General features: G+C 38.7%; 1 protein-coding gene across 3 annotated transcripts in view; it reads right to left on the bottom strand.

The window, feature by feature from the left end:
- Positions 1 to 24,561, bottom strand: part of ATP10A (ATPase phospholipid transporting 10A (putative)) — a 157,617-nt gene that overhangs the window by 36,883 nt on the left and 96,173 nt on the right. For all 3 annotated transcript variants that reach the window (XM_034757922.1, XM_034757919.1, XM_034757920.1), the window contains 6 exons: positions 24,111 to 24,217; positions 23,881 to 24,012; positions 21,295 to 21,425; positions 19,309 to 19,561; positions 3,171 to 3,388; positions 1,153 to 1,347 (listed from right to left, as the gene is read on the bottom strand). In XM_034757922.1, coding sequence (XP_034613813.1) covers positions 1,153 to 1,347; positions 3,171 to 3,388; positions 19,309 to 19,561; positions 21,295 to 21,425; positions 23,881 to 24,012; positions 24,111 to 24,217 — 1,036 coding nt within the window. The remainder of the gene's footprint in view (positions 1 to 1,152; positions 1,348 to 3,170; positions 3,389 to 19,308; positions 19,562 to 21,294; positions 21,426 to 23,880; positions 24,013 to 24,110; positions 24,218 to 24,561) is intronic.

The following is a 24,561-nucleotide window of genomic DNA, read 5'->3' as shown; positions in this document are numbered from 1 at the left end:
TAATTTACAATTATATTATATTCATGATATTTAATGTTATATATTATAATGTTTTAACATCAAAACAAAGTGTTTCAATGGGTCCAAATTGAAATTCTTTGGAATTTTCATTTTGTGGGAAATTTTGACATTTCTGCTAAGAGAGAAAACAAATTTAGAAATGTTAGTATTTCCTGTGGAATGGAAACTCCAGCTTCTGACCAGCTCTAATATTAAGTCTAATGATATTTGTGTGATATACATTAGATGGTGAGTGTTTTGTTCCACTTCTCATTAATAAATGATACTACTTTGTAAGTACATAAGTCTTCCAAATCATCAGCTGTCATAATCTTGCCCAATGTATATTATTAATTTTCTTTTACATAATTTGCAACATTTAAGAGGAGATTTTGTCAGCACACCCTCTTTATAATATTTTTAAAAAATAATATAGCCTTCTAAAAATGTAGTTATATAAGCAAAATATTTATAAAGAACTGCCTATGTGCTCCTTATTTCAGGGGACTCTGACAAATTAATCTAAAACATGCCCAGAGATGCGAATTATGTTTATTTAAGAAGTTTCAGTATGTGAACTCAGGAAGGAAAACAGTTTTAGAACGGCTTCAAAAATTGCACTACATACAAATAATCTGTTGGGGTTAAGAGAAATAGTTGAAATACACCTTTTAACTAGTATCAGAGGGGTAGCCGTGTTAGTCTGAATCTGTAAAAAGCAACAGAGAGTCCTGTGGCACCTTTGAGACTAACAGAAGTATTGGGAGCATAAGCTTTCGTGGGTAAGAACCTCACTTCTTCAGATGCAAGTAATGGAAATGTCTCTGGAGATTTCCATTACTTGCATCTGAAGAAGTGAGGTTCTTACCCACGAAAGCTTATGCTCCCAATACTTCTGTTAGTCTCAAAGGTGCCACAGGACTCTCTGTTGCTTTTTACCTTTTAACTAATGCTTGACCTCATCACTAATTTTAAACTTGTATATGTTGTTTTCCTCATTTATGTATGAATTGGTGCCAAGAATTGTATCATAAACATCTCTGTTTCCTTCAAGGAAAGGACAGTTTTATGTTTCCTATTTACACATCTCGGAGATAATCAAATACAACATAATGGAGACTCACACTCCATTTTGCTGTCTCTCTAACCTACCTTTTGCCGTGGCTGATCTGGAGAGGTAACAACAACTGTATTGCAAATAGTCAATGCTATGAAAAAGTCAAAGATGTCAGAAAGTTCAGGGGTGAGCTGGGATAATGGCTGTTCATGGCTTCTCATAACCTCAAGATTCCTTGCACATTCGTTTACTTTTTCTAACAAATTAGGATCCGGAGTGATGTCTTTTTCCTAGAAATACAACAGGAACAGTGTTAATACTTAGCAACTTCGTATATTTTAAAGTCTCAGACTGAACTGGTTCTGCCTGATGCATCAGCACCTCTCTGGTGGCACCATATATTTCTGGAGAATTTCAATTTTCCATCAAATGACACTTCCCCTGTCTTCTTTCCCCTAACCAGACATGCAGAAATGTGTACAATTTTAGGCCTTATGATTGCAACATTAATTTTGTGAACGTAAACAGATGCAGGGGTGTCTTTCTCTCCCCGGTAGACCACCTAAAATTGCTCTAAAAATGATGTGGACTACCTCCATTAATTTCAATTGATTGTTAATACTGAACCCTAATGATGACAATTACATTGTAAATGAGCTATTGTTAATCCTTTAATTGCTGATCATTGTAACAGAAACATTCAGCTATTTTGGGATTGTGGAATGGAAATTGAGTAGTGTCCTGACATATCTTCCTCTCTTCGGTCTTACCTGCGAGAATTATTGTAGGCTGCCACAATATATAGACCTATATCATGAAAAACAAGACAACAAAACTAAGAGCTAGTTCTGACATCAAAACAGTAAGCTTACCCATTTTGCACCACTAAGAAATTGTTTAGCTCCACTATATTTTAACTACTTTGAACTTGAGAGATGCTCATATGCCACTGAAATCAAAATGTGGCATGTTTTCCACTGTGATTAAACAGCTATTACATTCCTTTCAGGGCAAAGATATCAATTTCCTAGGAAGGCATAATGCTGGTTACAGAAAAGATACAAAGTGTGCTTCATAAAGATATGAGCCCTAAAGCGTTGTCTTTATTGGGACTTTACTCCAGTTTCATCAATTGTTGCACAACTAGTGAGGTAGCTGCACCCGTAGAAACCCCGTGTGTCAACACAGAAAGCTGTGCGAATGGAGCTTACCATTGACTAAACCTGGGGTTAGCTCCATCAATGCAAATTGCAGCTTTCCTTTTCCACACTTGGGGTTTGCACTAACGCAGCTTCATTGCTGACTGGACATCAACAGCTGGAATTAGGGCAGACTCTCAAAGTATACAGGACCTAATTCTTCACTCCATTAAAGCAATTTAACTTTGGCAAAATTCCATTGGCTTCTATGTAAAAACACGGTAACAGAGTAAAGCAGTATGACCATGCAATATTAATGAGATAGCAATTTGCAGGAGGAAAAACATGCACATGACATGTAAAAACACATGTAGAGATTAGTCATGGAAAAATTATGAGAACATTGTTCCACTTAACTTTTCTGCATATGCAGGACGTTTTTGTTTGTTTGCTTTTTAATGTAACTTGCTCTATTTAATGATAATCTTGAACCACCTACACTTGAAACTATGGAATGACTTACAGTTGCAATTAAAGGGTGAATTTGAATATATTAATATCACAGGTCCCAATCCAGTACTTACTATTCATGCATTTGTAAATCACTGCTTCCCAAAAACTAAGATAGCATACATAGGCCAGTTAGAACCCTTGATTTTAATCCTTAATCTAACATCAATTGCTGTAAACAAAGGGATGAAACACATGTTGTTCTTGAAAATCAAGGAATACCCAAAACTAAGGTTTGAGTTTATCTTTCTGAACTTGGAGCCTAGAGGGATGACTCTTTATATAAGATCTCTGCATACTTTGTTGTTTTAACAACAACAACAAAAAAGCGATGAAAAGGAAAAAGCCAAGAAGATGAAAGCTATGAAAAGTACACAATGTGGTACACATTTCTTCATCTTTTCCCTTTAAAGCAATTGATACAAAAGATACAAAGCAAAGCACATTTGTTGCTCACAACTAACCATTGGGCTGCTGAATGCAGTGTGCTTGGAGAGAATGCTTGCTCTTTTTGCTTCAGCCCTGCTGCCGGTGCGTCGGTGGGATTTCATACTCAGGCTTCTGTGGACAACCTTAATGCTCTGATGACTGCTGACACTGTTCCGCTGGGATAATGTTCCTCCTTTAGCTGCTGTTTCTTCTTCCTCAGAATCAGCTTCCTGGTACATGGCTAAACGTCTGGCTATTGACAAAAATACACAAAATGTAAGATTACATGTTTTGTAGGCAAGAAGAAAGAGAGAGAAGTGGTGGCTAAAACTTTCTCTATGTGGTCTAGTTTTAGTATTATATTGCACTTTACTGTAAGAATGAATGATGCTATTATTACAATATAACAGGCTAGTCTTAATTGAACACTGATATCTTTTGACTAACGCAGATAAAATAATTAACAATTTAATTCAGTACACTGCCTGCCTCATCTTCAGTTCAGTGTGACCAGGCTATTAGGTTCTACAGTCGCTCACAAATCAATTGATGCCCATTATAAAATCTCCCTCCATAACATTTTTCTTGCTAAAACTATCCAAAAAATTTGCTTTTCAGTTATGGTTTATGAAGGAAAAACCTAAACTTTACTGTCCTCCAGCAAAGATTGGGAAATTTTGCCATATGTATTTCTGCCCACAAATATCTATGGTACTTATAAGGCCCTCATTATCTTAATATCTGAGCACTTCACAATCTTTCCATGTTATAAAGGGGAACTGAGGCACAAAAAGGCTAAGTAACTTGCTCGAGTTCACATAGAAAGTTTGTAGCAGAGCAGGGCCAGGAAGCTAGGTTCCCAAGTTCTAGGCTAATCATTGGCCCATACTCTTTGAATGAAATCCTAACCAAAACAAACATGACAATGCTAGGGAAAAGTACAGTAAATAATCAACTGCAACAGGTCATCAATAATGATTTTTAAAATCTCACTCTATGTGTAGAGTCATAACGTAGCTTATTAACGCTGTAGGATTGAAAAGTGCTATGAATTGGGTTATTGCAATAGCTTGATTCTATTAGTTATGTACTGCAGAGCACAAATATTAAGTGTACCCAGAATTAAGTTTGCTTCAGAGTTTTCCCGGCAAGTTTTCCCATTTTTTAAATCAAATCTTTAATCAACTGTGTAACTACAAAAGTTTATGATAACAAGCTACAGTGGTAGTTTAATCAGCATAAGGAAGATATCACTGAACAAAAAAAAGTCTGGATGTAGCGCACATCTATTTCTAGCGGATTTCATTATTTCTAGGGCTGTCAAGCAATTAAAAATTAATTGTGATAAATCGCGAGATTAAAAACATAATCACACTTAATCACAGTTATAATCACATTGTTAAACAATAACAGAACACCATTTATATAAATATTTTTGGATGTTTTCTATATTTTCAAATATATTGATTTCAATTACAACAGAATACAAAGTGTACAGTGCTCACTTTATATTATTATTTTTTTATTACAAATATTTGCACTGTAATAAAGATAAACAAAACAAATAGTATTTTTTTCAATTCACCTCCTACAAGTACTGTAGTGTAATCAAGCAGGCAGGATTATCTCCCGTATATGTAAACAAACTTGTTTGTCTGAGTGATTGGCTGAAAAGAAATACGACAGAGTGGACTTGTAGCCTCCAAAGTTTTACATTGTTTTATTTTTGAATGCAATTATGTAAAAAAAAATCTACATTTGTAAGTTGCACTTTCATGATAAAGAGATTGCACTACAGTACTTGTGTGAGGTGAATTTAAAAGTATTATTTCTTTTGTTTATCTTTTTAACAGTGCAAATATTTATAATAAAAATAATAATATAAAGTGAGCACTGCACACTTTGTATTGTGTTGTAAATGATATCAGTATATTTTGAAAATGTAGAAAAACATTTAAAAATATTTATAATAAATTTAAATTGGTATTCTATTGTTTAACAGTGAGATGAAAACTGCGATTAATTGCAATTAATTTTTTTAATTAAGTTAATTTTTATTAGTTAATCACTTGAGTTAAGTGCCATTTATTGACAACCCTATTTATAACTGATGCATATCACATTTATACATTGAACAAGACTCATGATCATTTCGTAGTTGGGCTTTTCTTTCAGTAGATAGGCATTTATCACTAACATTTATCCATTTATCAGGTATTCACTGAAAAGACTTCCATTATACTCAGAGAAACCAAAGTAGAATAATGCACAGTATACTGGATGCAGATGCACAGTATCAGTTATGTACCAAAGTCTTCACTTTCTATCAATTCTCTGGTGTAACCAATCAGGCTTTCCCAATGTCATGTACTAAATCACTAATTGTGGCTTGACATGCAAACAACATAACATTAAATATTGCCATTAAAACATTAATTGGAAAAAAACCTTGCATTACATTTAACTGAGTTCATTGTGGGGTTTCTTTTAATACAGCTAAGATGTAAAAAAAAAACAATCTATAATCCAATGTAATCTTCATAACAGACTCAAGTTTGCCACAAGCAATAATCTTTCTTACAGTTGATAATGTGCACTTGAATGGCATGCCCAGGGAACGTCATACTGCTCTGTATTATGCACCTTTGCCAGGGAAAAGGACCAAACAAAATGACTACTTTTATCTTTATAAAATGTTGCACACAGCTGGTCAAGCTCTTCTCCAACTATACTGGTTAATAACAGGCCATGGCGGTTTTGGTTGAATGCCTGACTTACAGTCTTGCCAAATAAATATGAGATCTTATAATCATATTTAGGAAAAGTTTCTATTTTGAAAACATCTTTCAAAATGCAGGACTTCAAGCACAAACCCTGAGCTAATTATTATTTTATTCTACAGATACACAAATCAGAAGCTAAGTGAAAATGCATTACAAGGAAAATGTACCAAAGCTGCCTTTGCATTCCTTCTCTGTATAATTATTCATTGCTTTTGTCTCTTCTATTTAAAAAAAAAATCTTTTGTTTACTGAAGAAGCATACAGTAAGTGTTTTCCTCGAATGACGTTCAGCAAGCTTATCAATATTATATGTATACTGTCGTCATCTCTAGTCGGCACATAAGCAAATGAAAATATTCTGTTCCCAAGAGAGATTTTCTTTAGAACTCAATCCTTTAGTCAGTCTTGCCATTTTAAACCTAAGCGTTACCCCTAAACTGATGTAGATATAAGATCACAGTCTGAAGCACAGACACCCGAGTCTCATCTCATGAGCATTTGTGTTCAGCATCATTTCAGCTAATCTCTGGTGGCCCTCCAGATTTACACCAGTGTACGTGAGACGAGGCTCAGGCCCACAGAGTGGAATAGGATTTTGGCTGTTTCTGAAACAGTCTTGTATGGTAAGTATTAAGAGGCGTTAGAAACTAGGATATGTGGTTTAATCTATGCACTATGGTTCATAACTCTTCAACTGTGCAAAACATGTTTCTTTAAGAACACTATGTTCTCTCCACTCATCCCTCCTTCTAGCCTCAAATTCAGAACCTTTTCTATGAACTTTACATCACGAAAGACATTGTTTTGGGATGGTTTTCAGTGTCAACAGCTTTTACTCACTGAATACTGATTGCCTTTCCCCATGTAGAAGGTTCTTTATTTGGAGTAAATACGTACATACCTTTCAGAATCACAATAATGTAACTGGGAATATCAAATTACACAATCACATAATTTATGTTATATAATCTTTCATATTAAACAGAGTAATAAATACCAAAAAATCAATGATTTTTCTATGAAGTAAGAAGCTCACTTCCATTACGTTTGTCCTATTCAAATGCAACAATGAAGTGTTTAATATAACTACACTACACTAATAATCAACTAGGGTATTTGGTGAGATTTTTTTTAAAGATTTATTTTTACTTAGCCCTTTGCTTCACTTATTAATACAAAATGACCCTCCATATCATCCTGCGACCTCTACTGGAGTAACATTTTGTAGCTTTCCTATTAGGATGAAGGAGTCATCCTGGCACGTTGGTAGCTAGACACCTGCAAGAGGTAGTCATGACACACGGGGGAAGCTCCATGAGCGATATCTTCCAGGTAAACTGCAATCAGTATTCCCCCTCCTATACAAGAGATTTTTCAGCTGCTCTATTCTGTGTCAGGAATACAGCATTAAGAACATTGCCCTGCCACCACTAGCTGAAACAAGGGAAAGATAAAATTAAACTTATTTAAATTAGTAAAAATGGAGTGGTGACAGTGAATCCTAATGTTAAAATGCATATAAATGTGTAATTGTTTATAATTATAAGGATGTAATAATTAATAAAGACAGTTTCAAGCAGTTACAGCTAGGGATAACAAGATGGTGGTTTTGGAATAATTCGGCCTATAGGAAACAGGCAGGCTAAGATGAAATAAAGGTTACTCCAAAACCTGAAGGGAAAGTTCAATCGAGCATGGCACAGGTTTTCAATCAGGTCCAGCTTTGATTGAGAGCTGAGTTCAGCAACTGTGATTGGTTCAGAAGAACAGACCAATCAGGGAAGGCTTAAAGATGATTGGTGGAGGGTATGCTAATGATAAGGATTGAAGAAATAACCAATCAGAATAGGCCAAAACCTATATATAAGGCAGAGCGCTGACAGGCTTGAGTCATTTAATAGAAGAGCAGGTGGACAAGCAGGAGAGGAAGAAGGAAGATCAGAAGAGAGCTGAAATCACTGAAAAGGGAGAAGTCATGGCAGCAATAGCTAAGAAGTAGCCGTGACAGAACTGAAGAACCCTTTGACAGAGCAAAGGGGAAAAAGATGGCAGAGAAATAAGCATGAGGACCATAGTATAAGGAATCAATAGGACATATGAGTGTGTCTGCCTGAGATAATAAAGTTGGATGTCTGTGTATGTGTGTATTTATTACTAAGTATGCAGTTTTAATGTTTAAGTAAGAACTTGCTGCCAGCATCCATAAGAATTTCCCAGGGCATAAGCTAAGAGAAAACTTCCTCTGTGTATTGAAGGCCTCAGATTACATCCATGCTGAATGCCATTGTGCTTGTGTATTAGATGGGTTAAAAACACACAGTAAAAATACACCGTTAAAACACACAATTCTAGCTTTGCTGACCCCCCTCCCTTCCTCAGGGACAAATTAAACCATTATTCTTTTCTCAAAGCAAAAGAAAATGAAATAGGAAAAATCAGCTACATCAGTGTGTTCAAAACATCCCACCCTGTTAACAGGTGTTGATCCTGTAGGGAAAGGGTTAAAAGGCCCTGACACTGATGACATGTTATCCTGTATAAACATAACGGAGGTGAGGAGTCATGAGGGAGCAACAGCCACCTTGGGGACAAGTATTGAGTTGATCTTTATCATCTTTTTAAACATTTCCTATTAATAAAGTCAAATCCCAGGATGGATGCAAGGTGAGTTTGGACTGGGCAAATTATGTCTGTAGGTCAGATAGGGAAAGACATCTCTGTTGGGATATATAAGGGTTAAGTAAAGACCTGGGTAACCGCTAGCATGGTATTAGGGCGGAAGGCATGGGCAGGCACTGTCTCTTCGCTTGATAAAGTGCTATCCCTCTCCCTTCCCTTCTGCTTGTTAAGGATTGATAAGCGTTGCAGCTGCATAAGGAATGTGGGTGTCTAAAGAATACCCTTTGTGTAAAGAAGTGTTATCTCCTCCTCCCTTCCTTTCCCAGCTACATAAACGAGCTCAGGGTCATGGCCCCTTCCTCCCTTCCCTGTGAACTGCTGATTAAGGGAACCTGTGGGTGCAATTACTGAAAAGAAATGCATCTTAAAGGTAAAAATGTCTGTAAAATATGCTTAATGCTGTAAACAGTAAATAGGGGCGGGGATAATTATATTCAGTATATGGGTATTCATATTACTAAATAAAGGTTTGGGGGGCGTGGTAGTAAATGTGGGTATTTCCATACTAACTTAGATAAAAGAGTGTGATGTAATTAATTCAGTGCTTACTCGACAATTGGGTCAAGGGGAACAAGTACCGCAATAAAGAAGCCCATTTACTCCATCTGCCTCTGGGTCAGCCTGCTCTTCTTTTCATTCTCTAACAATTTGCTCACAAGAAAACAACAGTTATGGCGCAAAATTGACATAAAACTGAGAAAGTGATCTTGCTGCATGATGTACACCACCCCATCCGAATCTTCACTAAGAACAGACAGACAACATGCCAAGAGGGATCTCATTTTCCCAAGACAGTGACTAAGAAAACTGGCTAATCCAAATGGAAAATGATAGGGTTTTCACCATTCCCTTCCCTCTGAGCTTCCCTTTCACTGTTCCACTCTCTGGATTCACCCCCTCCCCCCCCAAAAAAAATTGGAAGGAGGGGAAAATGCAAAGAATGAAAAATTATGCGTTTTCTGGGGTGTCTGACTAAGCTCTTGGGAATTAAACTTGGGTTTGGACAATCATTCCATAGACAGTGAAAAACTAAAATTAGAAGGATTGGCAACCACTTCCCTGGACAAGTCTACTATAAAGTTAGACTTTGGAAAAACATCTGGGGCAGATGCCAGGCTGATCATCATCTGGCTGTAGCTAAATCATATCATGTGTGTCACAGACACAATCAGGTCATTAACTGCTGCAGGGATCTGTAGGGCCAGTTTTGAGACGTTAGGTGCCAACTAATTGTGTCATTAATTCCATGGATGTTGGAAGAAGAGCATTCCGGAATCATGGCTTTTATTATAAGATGGGGATTAACTTTTCTTTGGTTGTCTATACAGTTATTTTTAGACCACTAGTGTGAACCCCACTAGCCTGAGTCTGTCGACTTGGGCTGGAAGGCTCACTCCAAAATTCTGCATAGACATACCCACTGAGACTCTGGCTGGATGACGCTGTGAGCCCTATGCTGGCTATCTCATGCGCCTTCCCCCCAATACTCAGCCCATCACAGACCCAGACAGCAGAAGGTGGAAGTGGCACTACATTTATCTATTCTTCACACCTCAAATCCAAAAGAGGTGCCTCACATAAGACATCTTCATTCAAATTCATTCATCTGACAACAGAAACCAGAGCTCACTGACACCTTGTGCAGACCATCACCTCATTAAGGAGCCATCATAGCTCTCCCAGCTCCCAGGCAACAAGAAAGACCTCTAATCCCGATTCAACCACAAAGACCCATGGACTCCACCAAATTCCCAAGCAAGTTAAAGGACAGAGGCACTCCCCTCTACATCACTGAAAATATCACACATGTTTGGGATGTCTTTCAAACAGCCTGGATCTATTCCCCCTTTGGGGTGATTTAACCAACAAAGAAGTTGCCTGTATTCCCAGAGATTAGTATATTTAATCCTCAAGAAGTACTGGAAACCCTGAAGGAGTCTGGACCCAAGGTCTGTGAATCCAACCTATGCCTTCACAGTTCAGGCATCTGCATCTGTGTGGTCAGCCCTCAGTGATTCAGCCTGAGAACCCACTCTCCAGCTTCCAGCTTCCCAGCTATTGCCTTTCTTGGGTGTCTCCCTCCCTTCTGACCAGGGTATTTCCAGGCTGCAGAGTTCCCTATCTTCACTGTGTTATTCCCAGCTGAGACAGGATGCCTAAGCTCCCCTGAGTGCTTTCTCTTCAGGGAGGGTTAACAGTGTGACTGCCCACAGTCATAAGTTGCCACACAGCTCCGGCTATGCAAGCATTACTGAGAAAACATTAAAAACAATAAAAGAACCTATCCTAACGTGGGCTCTGGCAGGAACAATCCTTCAGTACCTCAGCCAAAGGGTTTCCTTGTGGTTTCAACTTCATCACAGTTTCAGCTCAGAACAAGATCCTAGCCTTATAGGGCCTCAGGAGGCCAAGTCCATCCACCTTTCCCTAAGGACTGGGGCCCTCCATTGACCAGTGGTCCTGTCCATTTGCTGGATCAGGAAGAAGGACCTGAGCATGTTTAAAACCAGGTGATTTAACCAAAAATCCTTTCTTTGTCTGGAGAATTCCATTTGAATTAGTACCCTATATCCATACCTCTCCAGGGGATGGCTTCAGATAACTGGAGGAATTTTACATTAGCATCCCCCTCGTCCTAAAGCAATTATGTACTATTCCACAATAACACGTACACAATTGCCTATGTAATAAAATGGATTCCAAATGGTATCAAACTTAACTCAGTAAGGTTTAACTTAATTCAATAAAGTTCATCTTAATTCCACAAGGTTGGACCACAATGTTGCAGGATATTGTCAGTTTGTCACATCTTTTATGGCTCGTGAAAGGGTGTCATGAGCAACTGGTGTCACTCCTGACTGAAATAGCCAATGCCATATTCCGGGAAGAAATTTTTCCTTCCTCATTTGAACGCACAATAGCTTGACCAATACTGAAGAAACCCACTTCAGATATCAGTACTAGCTAACTACTGGCCAGAATCCAATCTCCTGTTCCTGACCAAGTACATAGAGAAGCTAGCTAAAGGCCAACTATAAGCTTATCTTATTGAAGCTAGTATCCTAAATCGAGCACAATTTGGATTCAGCCCAGGATGTGGGATGCAAACAGCTTTAGTGGCACTGATGCATTATCTCCTGCTGTCAATGGATAGAGAGTAGACTTCCATTCTCATCCTCCTGAACCTCTCTGGAGCTTCTGATATTGTCAACCATTAAATACTTCTGTCCTGCCTTAGAGAAGTCATAGGGGACTAGGGAAATGTGCTATAATGGTTTTAAGTTCTTCCTTGTGGAAAGTTCCCAAAGAGCAGTGATGGAAAATTACACCTCACCACTAGACCTCTCATTTGTGGAGTCCCACAAGAATCAATTCTCTCTCCTGTCCTATTCAACATGCAGCACCAGTGAACTGATCAAATGACAGGGACTTAAGTACTAGCAACATGCAGATAACACCAGGGCCAGTGCTACCATTTAGGCAAACTAGGTGGTTGCCTAGGGCGCCAAGATTTGGGGGTGCCAAAAAGCACTTTTTTTTACATCATTCCTACGCCCCCTCCCTGAGCGCGCGATCGCTGCTCCACTTCTCCCACCTCCCAGGCTTGCAGCGCCAATCAGCTGTTTGGTGCCACAAGCCTGGGAGCGGAGGAGAATTAGAGCGGGGGCGGCGTGCTCAGGGAGGAGGCGGAGCAGAGGTGAGCTGGGGTGGGGAGCTGCCGCACGGCTCCCCGGGTGGGGGGGGAGAGCTGCTGTGGGGGAGCCTCAGGGTGTGGGGGGAAGCTGCCATGGGGGGGCACCTCAGGGTGGGGGGGGGGGCAGGGAGCTGCCACAGGGCTGGGGGGGGTGCAAGGTGGAAGTTTTGCCTAGGGTGTGAAACTTCCTTGCACCGGCCCTGGATGACACACAACTCTGCCTGTCCTTTGCCATCTACAACCACATCATGACCATCAAGATGCTTGGACAAAATCAGCTCATGGATAAAGCACAACTGGCTGAAGCTGAATCCAAGCAAGCCAAAGGTGATGCTGATGGGTCGAGAAAAGCAATCTGAAGAGCTCCCAGCCATGGTTCAGTCTTCTTTGATTCAAGATACACACTTGCAATTGAGCAATTCAGTCTGTAGTTTAGAAGTGTTCCTGGATTTCCCACTAACCCTAAGCTCTCATATAGCAGCATCCCTGAATAATACTTTCTACCATTTCCAGTTGGCTAGGAGATTCCATCCCATCCTGGTAGATGATGACCTGGGCTTGGTTATACACAACTTAGTCACCTCCCATCTGGACTACAGCAATGAAATATATCTGGACACATCAGCCTTTAGGACACTCCAACTCAGACAGACTGCCGCAGAGGGATAGCTCAGTGGTTTGAGCATTGGCCTACTAAACTCAGGGTTGTGAGTTCAATCCTTGAGGGGGCCACTTAGGGATCTAAGGCAAAATCAGTACTTGGTCCTGCTAGTGAAGGCAGGGGGCTGGACTTGATGACCTTTCAAGGTCCCTTCCAGTTCTAGGAGATAGGATATCTCTTATTATTATAAGCAGTTCTCAGCAACACAGGCTACGTGAGAACATCACACCTATCCTCTGCTCCCTATACTGACTTGATATTCTGTGGGAAGCCAAGTTCAAGGTTTTAGTGCTTATCTTCAAGGTTCTCCATAGTCTTTGCCCAGGATATCTAAAAAGGTCTCCTAAAGCTTTGGGATGAAGATTGTGATTGACAGTTCTGCTTCTCAGGCACAATAGAACTTTCTACCATAAGGGTCAAACTTGTCTGTTCTGGAGATAGGACTTTCTCAGGGGCTGGTCGAAAATGTGGAATGAACTCCACACAGGAAATAAGGATTATCACAAACCTCATTATCTTCCAATTCAAATGCAAGGTACATTTCAACCTTGCCTTCCCTAACATAAACACAGGGTAGTGTCTACATTAAACCAAAACCAAAATCCTACCAAAACAAAATTCTGCACTGTACATGCAATTTTCACAGTGGGAAGAGGATGAGCGAAAGTACACAAAGCACATGGGACAATCATTACTTATGCTGCTTAATGCACTGCTGGAAGGTGCTCAGATACTGTGGTGATGAGGGCAGTATAAGAACCTAGACAGAACAGAAAAAAAAAAACCCAGAACCTTTGGATGAATTTTCAGCGTGTGAACAAAGTTTGTAACATATCACAGGTCATGGAACAAAGCTGGGAATACCATGCCCAATCTGCCAGATGAGTTACCAGGTACCACCAGATTACATTTCTATATAACAAGCTCAAACCAAAATACTCAGAATAGAATTTCTACTCCAAGTACATTCGCTCCCACAAGGCACCACAACAGAACATGAATTGTGGATTTCAGCATGCAAATCATGACATTGATGTAACAGTTTTAAATCAGATCTTGCCATGAGTTTTACATTTATTTCATCACCTCACAGACTATTCACAGTTTGGTTCCTAGTGTTAAATTACTATGATTGAAAGCAATACTATGACTAACAGAAAAAGGCATACAATAGCTAAGATTATGCAGGGAGGCCAATGGGTTTTGTTTGGTGTTCTGGGTCCTTAGTACTCAATCAGTTTTAAACTTGCATATGTGGCAAGACTGGATCTTTTTATAAGTGGCAGATCTGAGAGTTCTCTAAACCTCATTTTAATCCACAACCAGAACTGACTGGGTCAGCTGGACAGAATCCAGGATCGGCTCTACCATTTTTGCTGCCCCAAGCTAAAAACAAACAAAAAAAGCCGCTCAGACAGCCGCCCGAACTGCCTAAGCAAAAAAAAAAAAAAGCTGCCCGGACTGTGCCGCCCCAAGAATGGAAGGAATACCGCCCCTTAGCATGTGCCGCCCCAGGTACGTGCTTCCTCCGCTGGTGCCTGGAGCCGGCCTGACAGCATCAGTTATTAAATATATCCTAAACACAACCTCGTGGGATTGCTGGCTTTTGGTATGTATAAGGGCTTCCTCAAATCCTTTGTATTTAAACACAGGAGCATAAAGTGTTATAGATGTTATTAATGACAGGAAAAACAATTGAAGGAGGGATCTTATGCGACCTGAACTAGTGGGTAGTCATCAGGTAGGAAGACAAGATATCAGTGGAGTAACTTCACAGAAAGAATGGGCCTGGGAATCAGCCTGGAGAATAGACACTAAAAATCTTGAGTGAGAACACTTATTTATTGTGTCATTGATCCTAAAAGTGGAGAATAAAAACAATGAAAATTATGATCATTTATACACATGCGTCTGACAAAGTGAGTATTCACCCACGAAAGTTTATGCTCCAATACATCTGTTAATCTTAAAGGTGCCACAGGACTCTCGGTTGCCATTTATACACAGAAAGGCAAAGAATTAGTGCAAGATCACTTTATATAGAGAAGAGCTTCAAATACTATGATTAAAGGGAATTGTCAACTTAATCACATTTCAATCTGAAAATTTTGCACCAACTAGAATTACAAGTGAGCATAAAGATGCCTATAAATGAGAGAAGGTAAAGGAAAAACACTACTGTATTTTGTTTGCTTTGTGTTTTTGATAATGTTGTATATTGTCAGTTTCGCTGTTTTGTTTTTATTTTCTAACATTTATAGTGTAATCCTAAATCACTTAAAAAAAGTATGGATAGACTTGACAATGATAACACTGGTCTACAATTTTTGAGAACTCGTCTGCTTCAGAGATAAAATGTGCTATTTATGATGTATTTTGATGTGCTGAATTCAAATATGACAATTAAAACAACTGATTGGCTACTGTTTCTAAGATATTTAAGTTTTTATATTTTATGTCTATGTATATTGTGTAGATAGTAGAGTTTTAATCATAAATTGTAAACCTAGGTCTTTTCATGTGTTTATGGTTGCTTTACATGATAATATTTCACCTGTCCTGTTTATGTAACACTTTAAAAATCAGCAAAAGGGTTATATAAATAAAATTTATTATGAAACAAAAGGCAAAAAACTATTATGTACATAGTTTAGTCCTATTCAGTGTCTACTCGGCGCTTCTTGCCTTGTCTCTTGTATTCATTAAATGGAGCATCTCTTGTCACTGTCCAGCAATAGTCTGCAAGCATTGATGGGCTCCATTTGCCCTGATAGCATTTCTCCATTGTTGCAATGTCCTGGTGAAATCACTGGCCGTGCTCATCACTCACTGCTCCGCAGTTCGGTGCAATAAAAAATCTAGATGAGTGTGCAAAAAATGTATCTTTAGTGACATGTTGCAACCAAGGCTTTTGTATGCCTTGAGGAGGTTTTCCACCAACAACCTGTAGTTGTCTGCCTTGTTGTTTCCGAGAAAATTTATTGCCACTAACTGGAAGGCTTTCCAGGCCATCTTTTCCTTGCCAGGCAGTGCATGGTCAAATGCATCATCTCAAAGAAGTTCACAAATCTGAGGACGAACAAAGACAACTTCCTTTATCTTAGCTTCACTTCACCTTGGAAATTTTCCACGGAGGTACTTGAAAGCTGCTTGTGGTTTCTCAATGGCCTTGACAAAGTTCTTCATCAGACCCAGCTTGATGCGTAAGGGTGGTAACAAAATCTTCCTTGATTCAACAAGTGGTGGATGCTGAACACTTTTCCTCCCAGGTTCCAATGACTGTCGGAGTGGCCAATCTTCCTTGATGTAGTGGGAATCTCTTGCACGACTATCCCATTTGCAGTGAAAACAGCAGTACTTTGTGTATCCAGTCTGCAGACCAAGCAAGAGAGCAACAACCTTCAAATTGCCACAAAGCTGCCACTGGTGTTAGTCATAGTTTATGCACCTCAAAAGTTGTTTCATGTTGTCATAGGTTTCCTTCACATGGACTGCATGACCAACTGGAATTGATGGCAAAACATTGCCATTATGCAGTAAAACAGCTTTAAGACTCGTCTTCGATGAATCAATGAACAGTCTCCACCCATCTGGATCGTGAACGATGTTGAGGGCTGCCATCACATCATCAATGTTGTTGCAGGCTACAAGATCACCTTCCATGAAGAAGAATGGGACAAGATCCTTTTGACGGTCACGGAACATGGAAACCCTAACATCACCTGCCAGGAGATTCCACTGCTGTAGTCTGGAACCCAACAGCTCTGCCTTACTCTTGGGTAGTTCCAAATCCCTGACAAGGTCATTCAGTTCACCTTGTGTTATGAGGTGTGGTTCAGAGGAGGAGGATGGGAGAAAATGTGGGCCCTGTGACATTGATGGTTCAGGACCAGAAGTTTCATCCTCTTCCTCTTCCTCGTCTGACTCAAGTGAGAATGATTCTGGTGCATCAGGAACCGGCAGTCCTTCTCCGTGGGGTACTGGGCGTATAGCTGATGGAATGTTTGGATAATGCACAGCCCACTTTTTCTTCTTTGACACACCTTTCCCAACTGGAGGCACTATGCAGAAGTAACAATTGCTGGTATGATCTGTTGGCTCTCTCCAAATCATTGGCACTGCAAAAGATTTCCTTTTCCCGTTCAACCACTGGCGAAGATTTGTTGCACAAGTGTTGCAGCATATGTGTGGGGCCCACCTCTTGTCCTGATCTCCAATTTTGCAGCCAAAATAAAGGTGATAGGCTTTCTTAACCATAGTGGTTATACTGCGCTTTTGTGATGCAAAAGTTACTTCACCACAAACATAGCAGAAGTTATCTGCACTGTTGACACAAGTACGAGGCATCTCTGCTCACTTTGGCTAAACAGAAATGTGTCCCTTTGCAAAATCAAACACTGACAAATAAGAGAGCACGACACTGTATGATTTCTAGAGCTGATATAGGGCAATTTGTTCAGCAGAGTAATGTAAGCTTCATTATGATTGCATCATCCATGACTTCTAGGAATAACATGATGCAATTCATATCATGTATGATGCAATACCAGCTTCAGATTGCATCATTCATTGTTTTGTCTAAAAAGCAAGTACTTTCCAAACCCAGTCATAGATTTATTCATAGATCCAGTCAAAGATGTATTTTAGTCATTTCTGGTTTAAATTGAGATCGCTTCCCTTTATAACTCACTTATCCTCTGCCATTCCCAAGTCAAGGGTTGTATACACTGACCCAATAGCATATCTTGAAAACTAGAGCCAATCAACAATTTTAAGCATCATTTTCATTCTCAGTGACCCAGAATTAGTAAAGTTTGACTACATTTATTTCAGAAGCATTTTGGCTGTAGAGCAGTGATAATACATGGTAAGATAAAACATTTGACACTTAATTTCTTCTTTACTTACCCATCAAGACCCAAGTGTAGGCTTTTGTATTTGCGCTGCATCACCTGATGCAATCTAACCCATAAAATACTGCCCTTCCTGAACTGCTTTAGTTAACTGTAATGTCATTAACTCTTGGAAGGAACACAATATGCCCTGAAATCAGAGGGTGGCAGGTAAACAAGAGGAATGAAGAGAAGCAGTATGGTTTACTATTTAGTGCACAGAACTGGGAGTCAAGAAATGTGCTGTAGATTCTAATTCTACTTCTGTCTCTGACTCACTGTGAACCCTTGGGGAAGTTTCAACTTCTCTTTTTCTCAGTTTTCCCATCTGTAACATAGGGTTAATAATAATACCCTACTATCTCTGTTAGGTGCACTGATTTCATCTTAGGAAAAGTGGTGCAAGTGCAATATATGATTGCTATTTTAAAATATTTTATTTTAAAAGTAAATTCACTCTGTAATTTAAGCCTCCACAATATTCTGTTACTAACTTGGGATCTCATACAATTTTAAACGTCTTTTTTAGGTTTACAGTTCACCTTTAATAAGTCTCTCTTATTCCATTTCTGATGTGTTAGCTGAACTCTCCAAATGAACTTCAAGGAAAGAATAATGTACTGCAGGTTAAAAAGCTTAATTACTGCATTTAGAAAGCCAGTACAATATCTATCGAGTATGCAAAGAAATTTGAGAATGTAACATCTTTGAAGTCCCAAAGGATACAGCTAAAACGTTAGGGGGAAAATAGCTTAATACAAATTACACAAAATCACAAAATCGGAAGTCACTTAATAATTTTAAGAGGTTGATGAGATGACACATGGGTGACAACTAAAGGGAACCTCATTCCCTTGGGGTAATGAATTACATTTTAATGCTTCAAAAGTCAGCTACTTGAGGATGTTCTGTTCAGTTACAATATTTGTTTGGCAGCAAAAGAATGTTAACCCAGAGATACCCATCACACTGGGGCATTGAAGTGAACAGGATAAAGCTAAAACAGATGAAATATTATTACAACAGACTGTGCTCTTGTGTTAACATGAAAGCCACACTAGTAACCTTGTTCACCTTTCATTCTTGACACTGATTGAGTATCTTGGAGTGAAGTTACACATTAAGGGACAGATGTAGCAATGTAGTCCCATTGATATCAATGGTACTATTTAGGTGTTTAAAGTTAAGCATGTTTCTAAATGCTTTGCAGGATCAGAGCGTAAACCTACAGAGAATAGCAACCTTGACAACACACTCAAGATCCCAAAGAATTCCTGATAAGATTATAATTCCGAAATGAACAGACATCAAGTTATAGCTAATTTTACAACCATCATTGTGGTGTCTGATGCACATATCATAAATCGTACACAATTTGTTGTTTGTTTTAAGAACATAGTCACTTTTTTGTGTGATTGAAATCAAACTGAAGTAAAACCCTTGGACAGCAAACAAGAGGCTCACCATTAGCATCATGGGAATACTCTATTCCAGAAACAGTGCATCTTCGGAAAACCATCTTATTTTCAGTAAGAGTACCAGTCTTGTCTGAGAATATATATTGTATCTGCCCTAAGTCTTCTGTGATGTTTAAAGCTCGACACTGTAGCTGAGAGTCTGTCTCTTCATCATATAAATCCTTGTCTTGATGAATGAAGAACACTTGGCATGCTTTAACTACTTCAATGGATACATACAAAGAAATCGGAATCAGAACCTAAAACAGATGGAAAACACACTAATTAGGAGAAAAGAGTGGGCATTGATATTATATTGAATTGATATAATCTAATCAACTTTATGGCAGACTAAAATCACAAAGAGTGTATGTACTATACTTTACCTTAAAGAATTTAATAGGCTTAGATTCAATATTGTAAAGTAATTAGAATTTTTGCAAGGAGTTTACTTGGACAGATTAGAAAAGCCTATGGTGCAACTGTAGAGCTGAAATCCATAATTATGTCTGGAAATGTGATTATCAAGGCTTGGAGAGAAGCAAACGTTTTCAGGGTAATAAGATGAGCTTGAAAGAAGCTAGGAAAGGAAAAGAAGGGAGGGGGAGAGGAACATACAGTACAGTCAGAATCCTGCAAATACAAAAGAATATCTTGCGTTAAAAAAGGGATGAATAGCTCCCAAATTTTATCTGTGTAAATAACAGACTCTACTAAATTAGCTTTCCAGGAACAGGAGAGGTAAAATGAATGATTGGTGGAAGGTTCTGCAGAGAAAGCAATGTTGTCAGTTGCAATTTTTGAGCAGCAGTTCAGCTGAATGAAGAACATATTTTGTAATTGCTGAACAAAGTGTTAAGCTAAGAGAGTTTTCCTGAAAAAAAAAATCAGCAGTTTCTTGGGGATTTTCAAAAATCCATGAAAGACATCATTTCTAGTTGACTGTTCCTTGCACATGTTTTTTCAGTGCAGAAATTTCTGGTTATATACAAAATGTAGCTTGGTCAATTAGACTAGTGGGGTGAATCGCAGTACATATATAAGTACCAAGGGTGGTTATTTAAACAAAACCTATAGTAAAGGGTGCATACTTAAGTAGATCTGTTCTGAGTTTTCTTTAATAGAAAAAAACCTCTTAATACATTAAAATCATAATCTAGAAATGGCAAAGGCCATTATTTAATCCATCCCTTTTCACTGCAAGATCGTTCCCTTCATTAGTATGTTATCTTCTAATGGTCTGTCAGTTCTAGTTTTACATGTCCCAAAGACAGACATCCACACTTCTCTTGACACACCACAGTATTCAACATTATGGTAGATCTCATCATCAGAAGACTTTCTCCCCCCTGCATCCACCCAATATTCTCCTCCTATGTATAGACGCTGAATGATGACAACTCTAGTCATTTACCTCCTGTATAAATTCTAAACAGTTTGGGGCCATTAAAGAGTTAAATCCCAGCATGAACCTTGTCCTGGTAAGGTACCTGCATTCCAAACCCACCAAGGTTCTAGGTATTCCTCCAAGGTAGGCGGGTAACTCAGCTTTTGCAGCCTGGTATCCCACAGAGTGTGAAGTTTGCTGCTCCCCAACAGGCACCCTCCTCATCTTAGCCCATCTTGCTTGTTAAAAAAACAACACACCTAGAATGTTTGGGACAAAACCTCACCGGGTGTGAATTGTCACAGCTCCACTAAAGTCAATGGAGGGAAGACAATTTGGAGCATCTGTCCATTGATTTTTTTCAGAGCTGTTTTCATTTTGGTCACCATTAGCACATTAATGAGGCTCTTTTATTTTTCTGGCAACATAATATTTTATTCTTCATTTTCATGCTTTAATTGTATTGTATCTAATTGTATTGTATTTTAAACACTTAATTAGCACCTCAAGTTCCTTGGTGGGAGAAGTTGGGCTCTCTTTCTCTATATATAATTATTAGCATCAGTAAACTGTGAACACAGGAACCAATATGGACAACGTTGTTACCTGAAAAACTATTATCATTGTCAAAAATAAATATACTGCAGCTAGAACTGGTGATAGATAGTTGCCATCAAGCCCGGGAACACTGAAAGCTGGTTTCTTCTCACCATATTGCCACACCCATAGGCCATGACCTACAGAAAAGTTGAAATAGATGGAAACTTAAATTAACATTAAGACATTAAAAACAACACAGCATTGGTTTATTTTGTATGTGTTTGTCTTTAAAAGTGACCAGCAAAGGGGGAAAAAAGGGGAGGGGGAGCTTGTGCCTTTTCCTACTTTGTTATGATTTATGAGATAGGCCTGAATTTTTTTTTTTTAATATGCATTTTCTACATTGGAAACTCAAGTCTTGTCTACCCTGGAAGACACCATGACAACTGGAGAACTAGTGAAAAGGTGGCCATCACAAAAGTCAAAGGAATAGAAGCTGCGCAACTAAGATGGGAAGAGATTTTAGTCAGACTATTTCAATCTCTTTGTTTGTTGTCTTTCTTTGTTAATTCCTATTTAATGCAAGGAAAGCATTAACATTTTGGAGCAATGATGTCTTTACCAAAGATACGGCAATCCCACCCTTTTAATTAGGGTGTGAGAAAAATCAAACATATACTCTGAGACATATAATAGGTTTTCCCATCCCAGACAGGGAAGACCTGAGTTGTTATCTCTGATATTTATATTAAAATCAAGCAGAAAAAAACTAATACCTTAACACCCCTCCTCCCCCCCGAAACCTGACAATCTTTCAGGCCCTATTCTTTATATGTCATAAAGCAACAAAAAAGGAGTAAAGCCCATTAAAAAAATCCTTTGTAAGCAGGGCCGGCTCCAGGGTTTTGGCCGCCCCAAGCAGCCAACCCCCCCCCCCCCAAAAAAACCCGCAATCACGATTTGCGGCGGCAATTCGGCGGGAGGTCCTTCACTCCCAGGCGGAGTGAGGGACCGTCCGCCGAATTCCTGGACCTGCCGCCCCTCTCCGGAGCAGCCGCCCCAAGCACCTGCTTGAGAAGCTGGTGCCTGGAGCCGGCCCTGTTTGTAAGGCACCTCTATCAAGTTTCTAAACTGCCCCCTATCCCACACTGAAATAACAATAAATAAAAATGACATTGTCTCACTAAATATTTTGCAGCAGTTCAAAGCTTTACATTATTTATGCTCTGATGTATCTATAGCTATTTTTAATAATCTAGAGTAAAAATGATAAAACTTCTGCACTTGCAATGGATTATATCAAGTTTCTTTTTACTAAATGTTTTGATTTTCAAATGACCTAGTGATTTTAGATGCCACGAATTTATGAATTCCCAACTTATGGAGGTGTCTTAAAAGGGCTTGGTTTTCAGAGGGTGGGTTCTCAGCACTCTGAAAAAAACAGGGCCCTTCTCATGGTGATTCAAGATGGGCAGCCCAAAATTGAGGACCCCCAGATCTCTAGTCACTTTTTCAAATCTTGGTCTCTCATTTTAGTTCATATTTGATAGACAATATTTATAAGAAAGTTATGGGGATACACAACTCATTTTAACAACAGGCAAAAAAAGAAAAAAAGAACCACTTCTGTTACTAGGGTTCTACTCTAAAACAAATTGGAAATCGTTAGGATGAAATGCTGGTTTTGGATATGCAAGTTGCCCATTTAACTCAGTGGAAACAAAGAGCATAATAATAGTTTTGCCCTCAATTTTCATCTTTAAAGATGATTATCAACAGCTGGAAAAAGACACAATTAAGGGTATTAAAATAACACAGAAGTTTCGGTAAAATACATTTAAAGTTACCAAGAAAAATTCCAGATCTTATGTACTACACACAACCAAAACAAAACCCAAATATTACAAAATATGGAATTCAAAACAAATGGCTAAAGAAATGTTTTGCACACAAACCTTTACACCAAATTCTTAGTCACAGACCAATACACACACACACACACACACACACACACACACACACACACACACACACAGAGAGAACCCAAACAAACTTACCCCGCCCCTCTATTTTTATTAAAATTTTCGATGCCAGTAACAATTCCATTGAAGTCAATGGTAGTCTTTTCTTTGACTTGTCCTTTGAATTTGGCCTTTAAATAACTTAATATTATACGTTTGGATACTTAAGTATGGTAGGTTAATATTGTATATTATGAGTCCCTGTTTTCATCTAATAGAGCTAGGTGAATGGTATTGTGCTAGTTATGTTTACTCTGTGTTCATATATTACCTTGGCAACTAAGTATGTGCCAAAATCTGCCATCCTTAGTCATGATCAATTGATTTCAAAGATACTACTTTTGAAGTAGGGCACTACTCATTGCTACTGAAGGTGGCAGAGCCTGACCCAATATTTGTCTGATTTGGTCTAATAATGGTATGCAGTTGAAGGTTATTAAAAGATTACTATTTGGATGAGCTTATGTACAAAGCTGAAGTTTCCTACAGAAAACCCAAACTTTACATAGAAAAGGAAGTAGCTACATGAATGAAGAGACAGAAGATATACATTTTTGAATTTTTAAAGCAAAGCATGTGACTCTTAGGATAGAGTTTGGTCGTCTTAACTTTTATTTGTAAGAGGACTTACCAATGGCTGAAAATAGACACATGACTATAAGTATGAGGACACACCAAAGGACATCAATATTCATCTGTCTTTCAAGCTTACTGCGCTTGTAACGTGGTCCACTGTTATTTAACAAAGCTTTGGTCTCGTGCCCTGCAGAAGCAATACATTAAACAATATAGATATTTGTTGACAGTCTAAGGAAACTATCAATTGAACATGTAAATTAAAAGAGAAAAGCTGTCTTTTACCTGCATAGATTACTATCCCTGTAACCTCTTCTGTGTTCCTAACAGTACATCCACGCAACAAAAGGTTTTCTTTATATAGTCCATCCCTTTTCCCACTTTTATGTACACTGCAAAAGATTTAATAACAGAACTTGACACAGAGAATCAAAACTTTCAGTTACTGAATCACATCCCCACTGAGCAAAACAAATCTGCGGATTATCCCCAAAGCTTAAATAGTCAGCTACCCATACACTGGCCTAAGGACAAAGGACTCTGGGATTCACAAGCAGTTTTGACACCACAGATATTCCATGGAGGATATATTTGGGTCCAATGAAAGGGAAGTGAAGGGGAAGGATGTACGTGCATGAGTGAGAGCAAGATGACTGCACTACATATTTCTTACCGACTGCTCTTTAAAGAAGAAATGGCATGGACTTTATAATTATGGAGGTTCTAGTTGTGGCTG

Source organism: Trachemys scripta, chromosome 1, assembly GCF_013100865.1.
Source record: "Trachemys scripta elegans isolate TJP31775 chromosome 1, CAS_Tse_1.0, whole genome shotgun sequence".
Lineage (NCBI taxonomy): Eukaryota > Metazoa > Chordata > Testudines > Emydidae > Trachemys > Trachemys scripta.
Note: the sequence above shows the minus strand (reverse complement) of the source record. Positions and strands in the feature narration are given on the sequence as shown.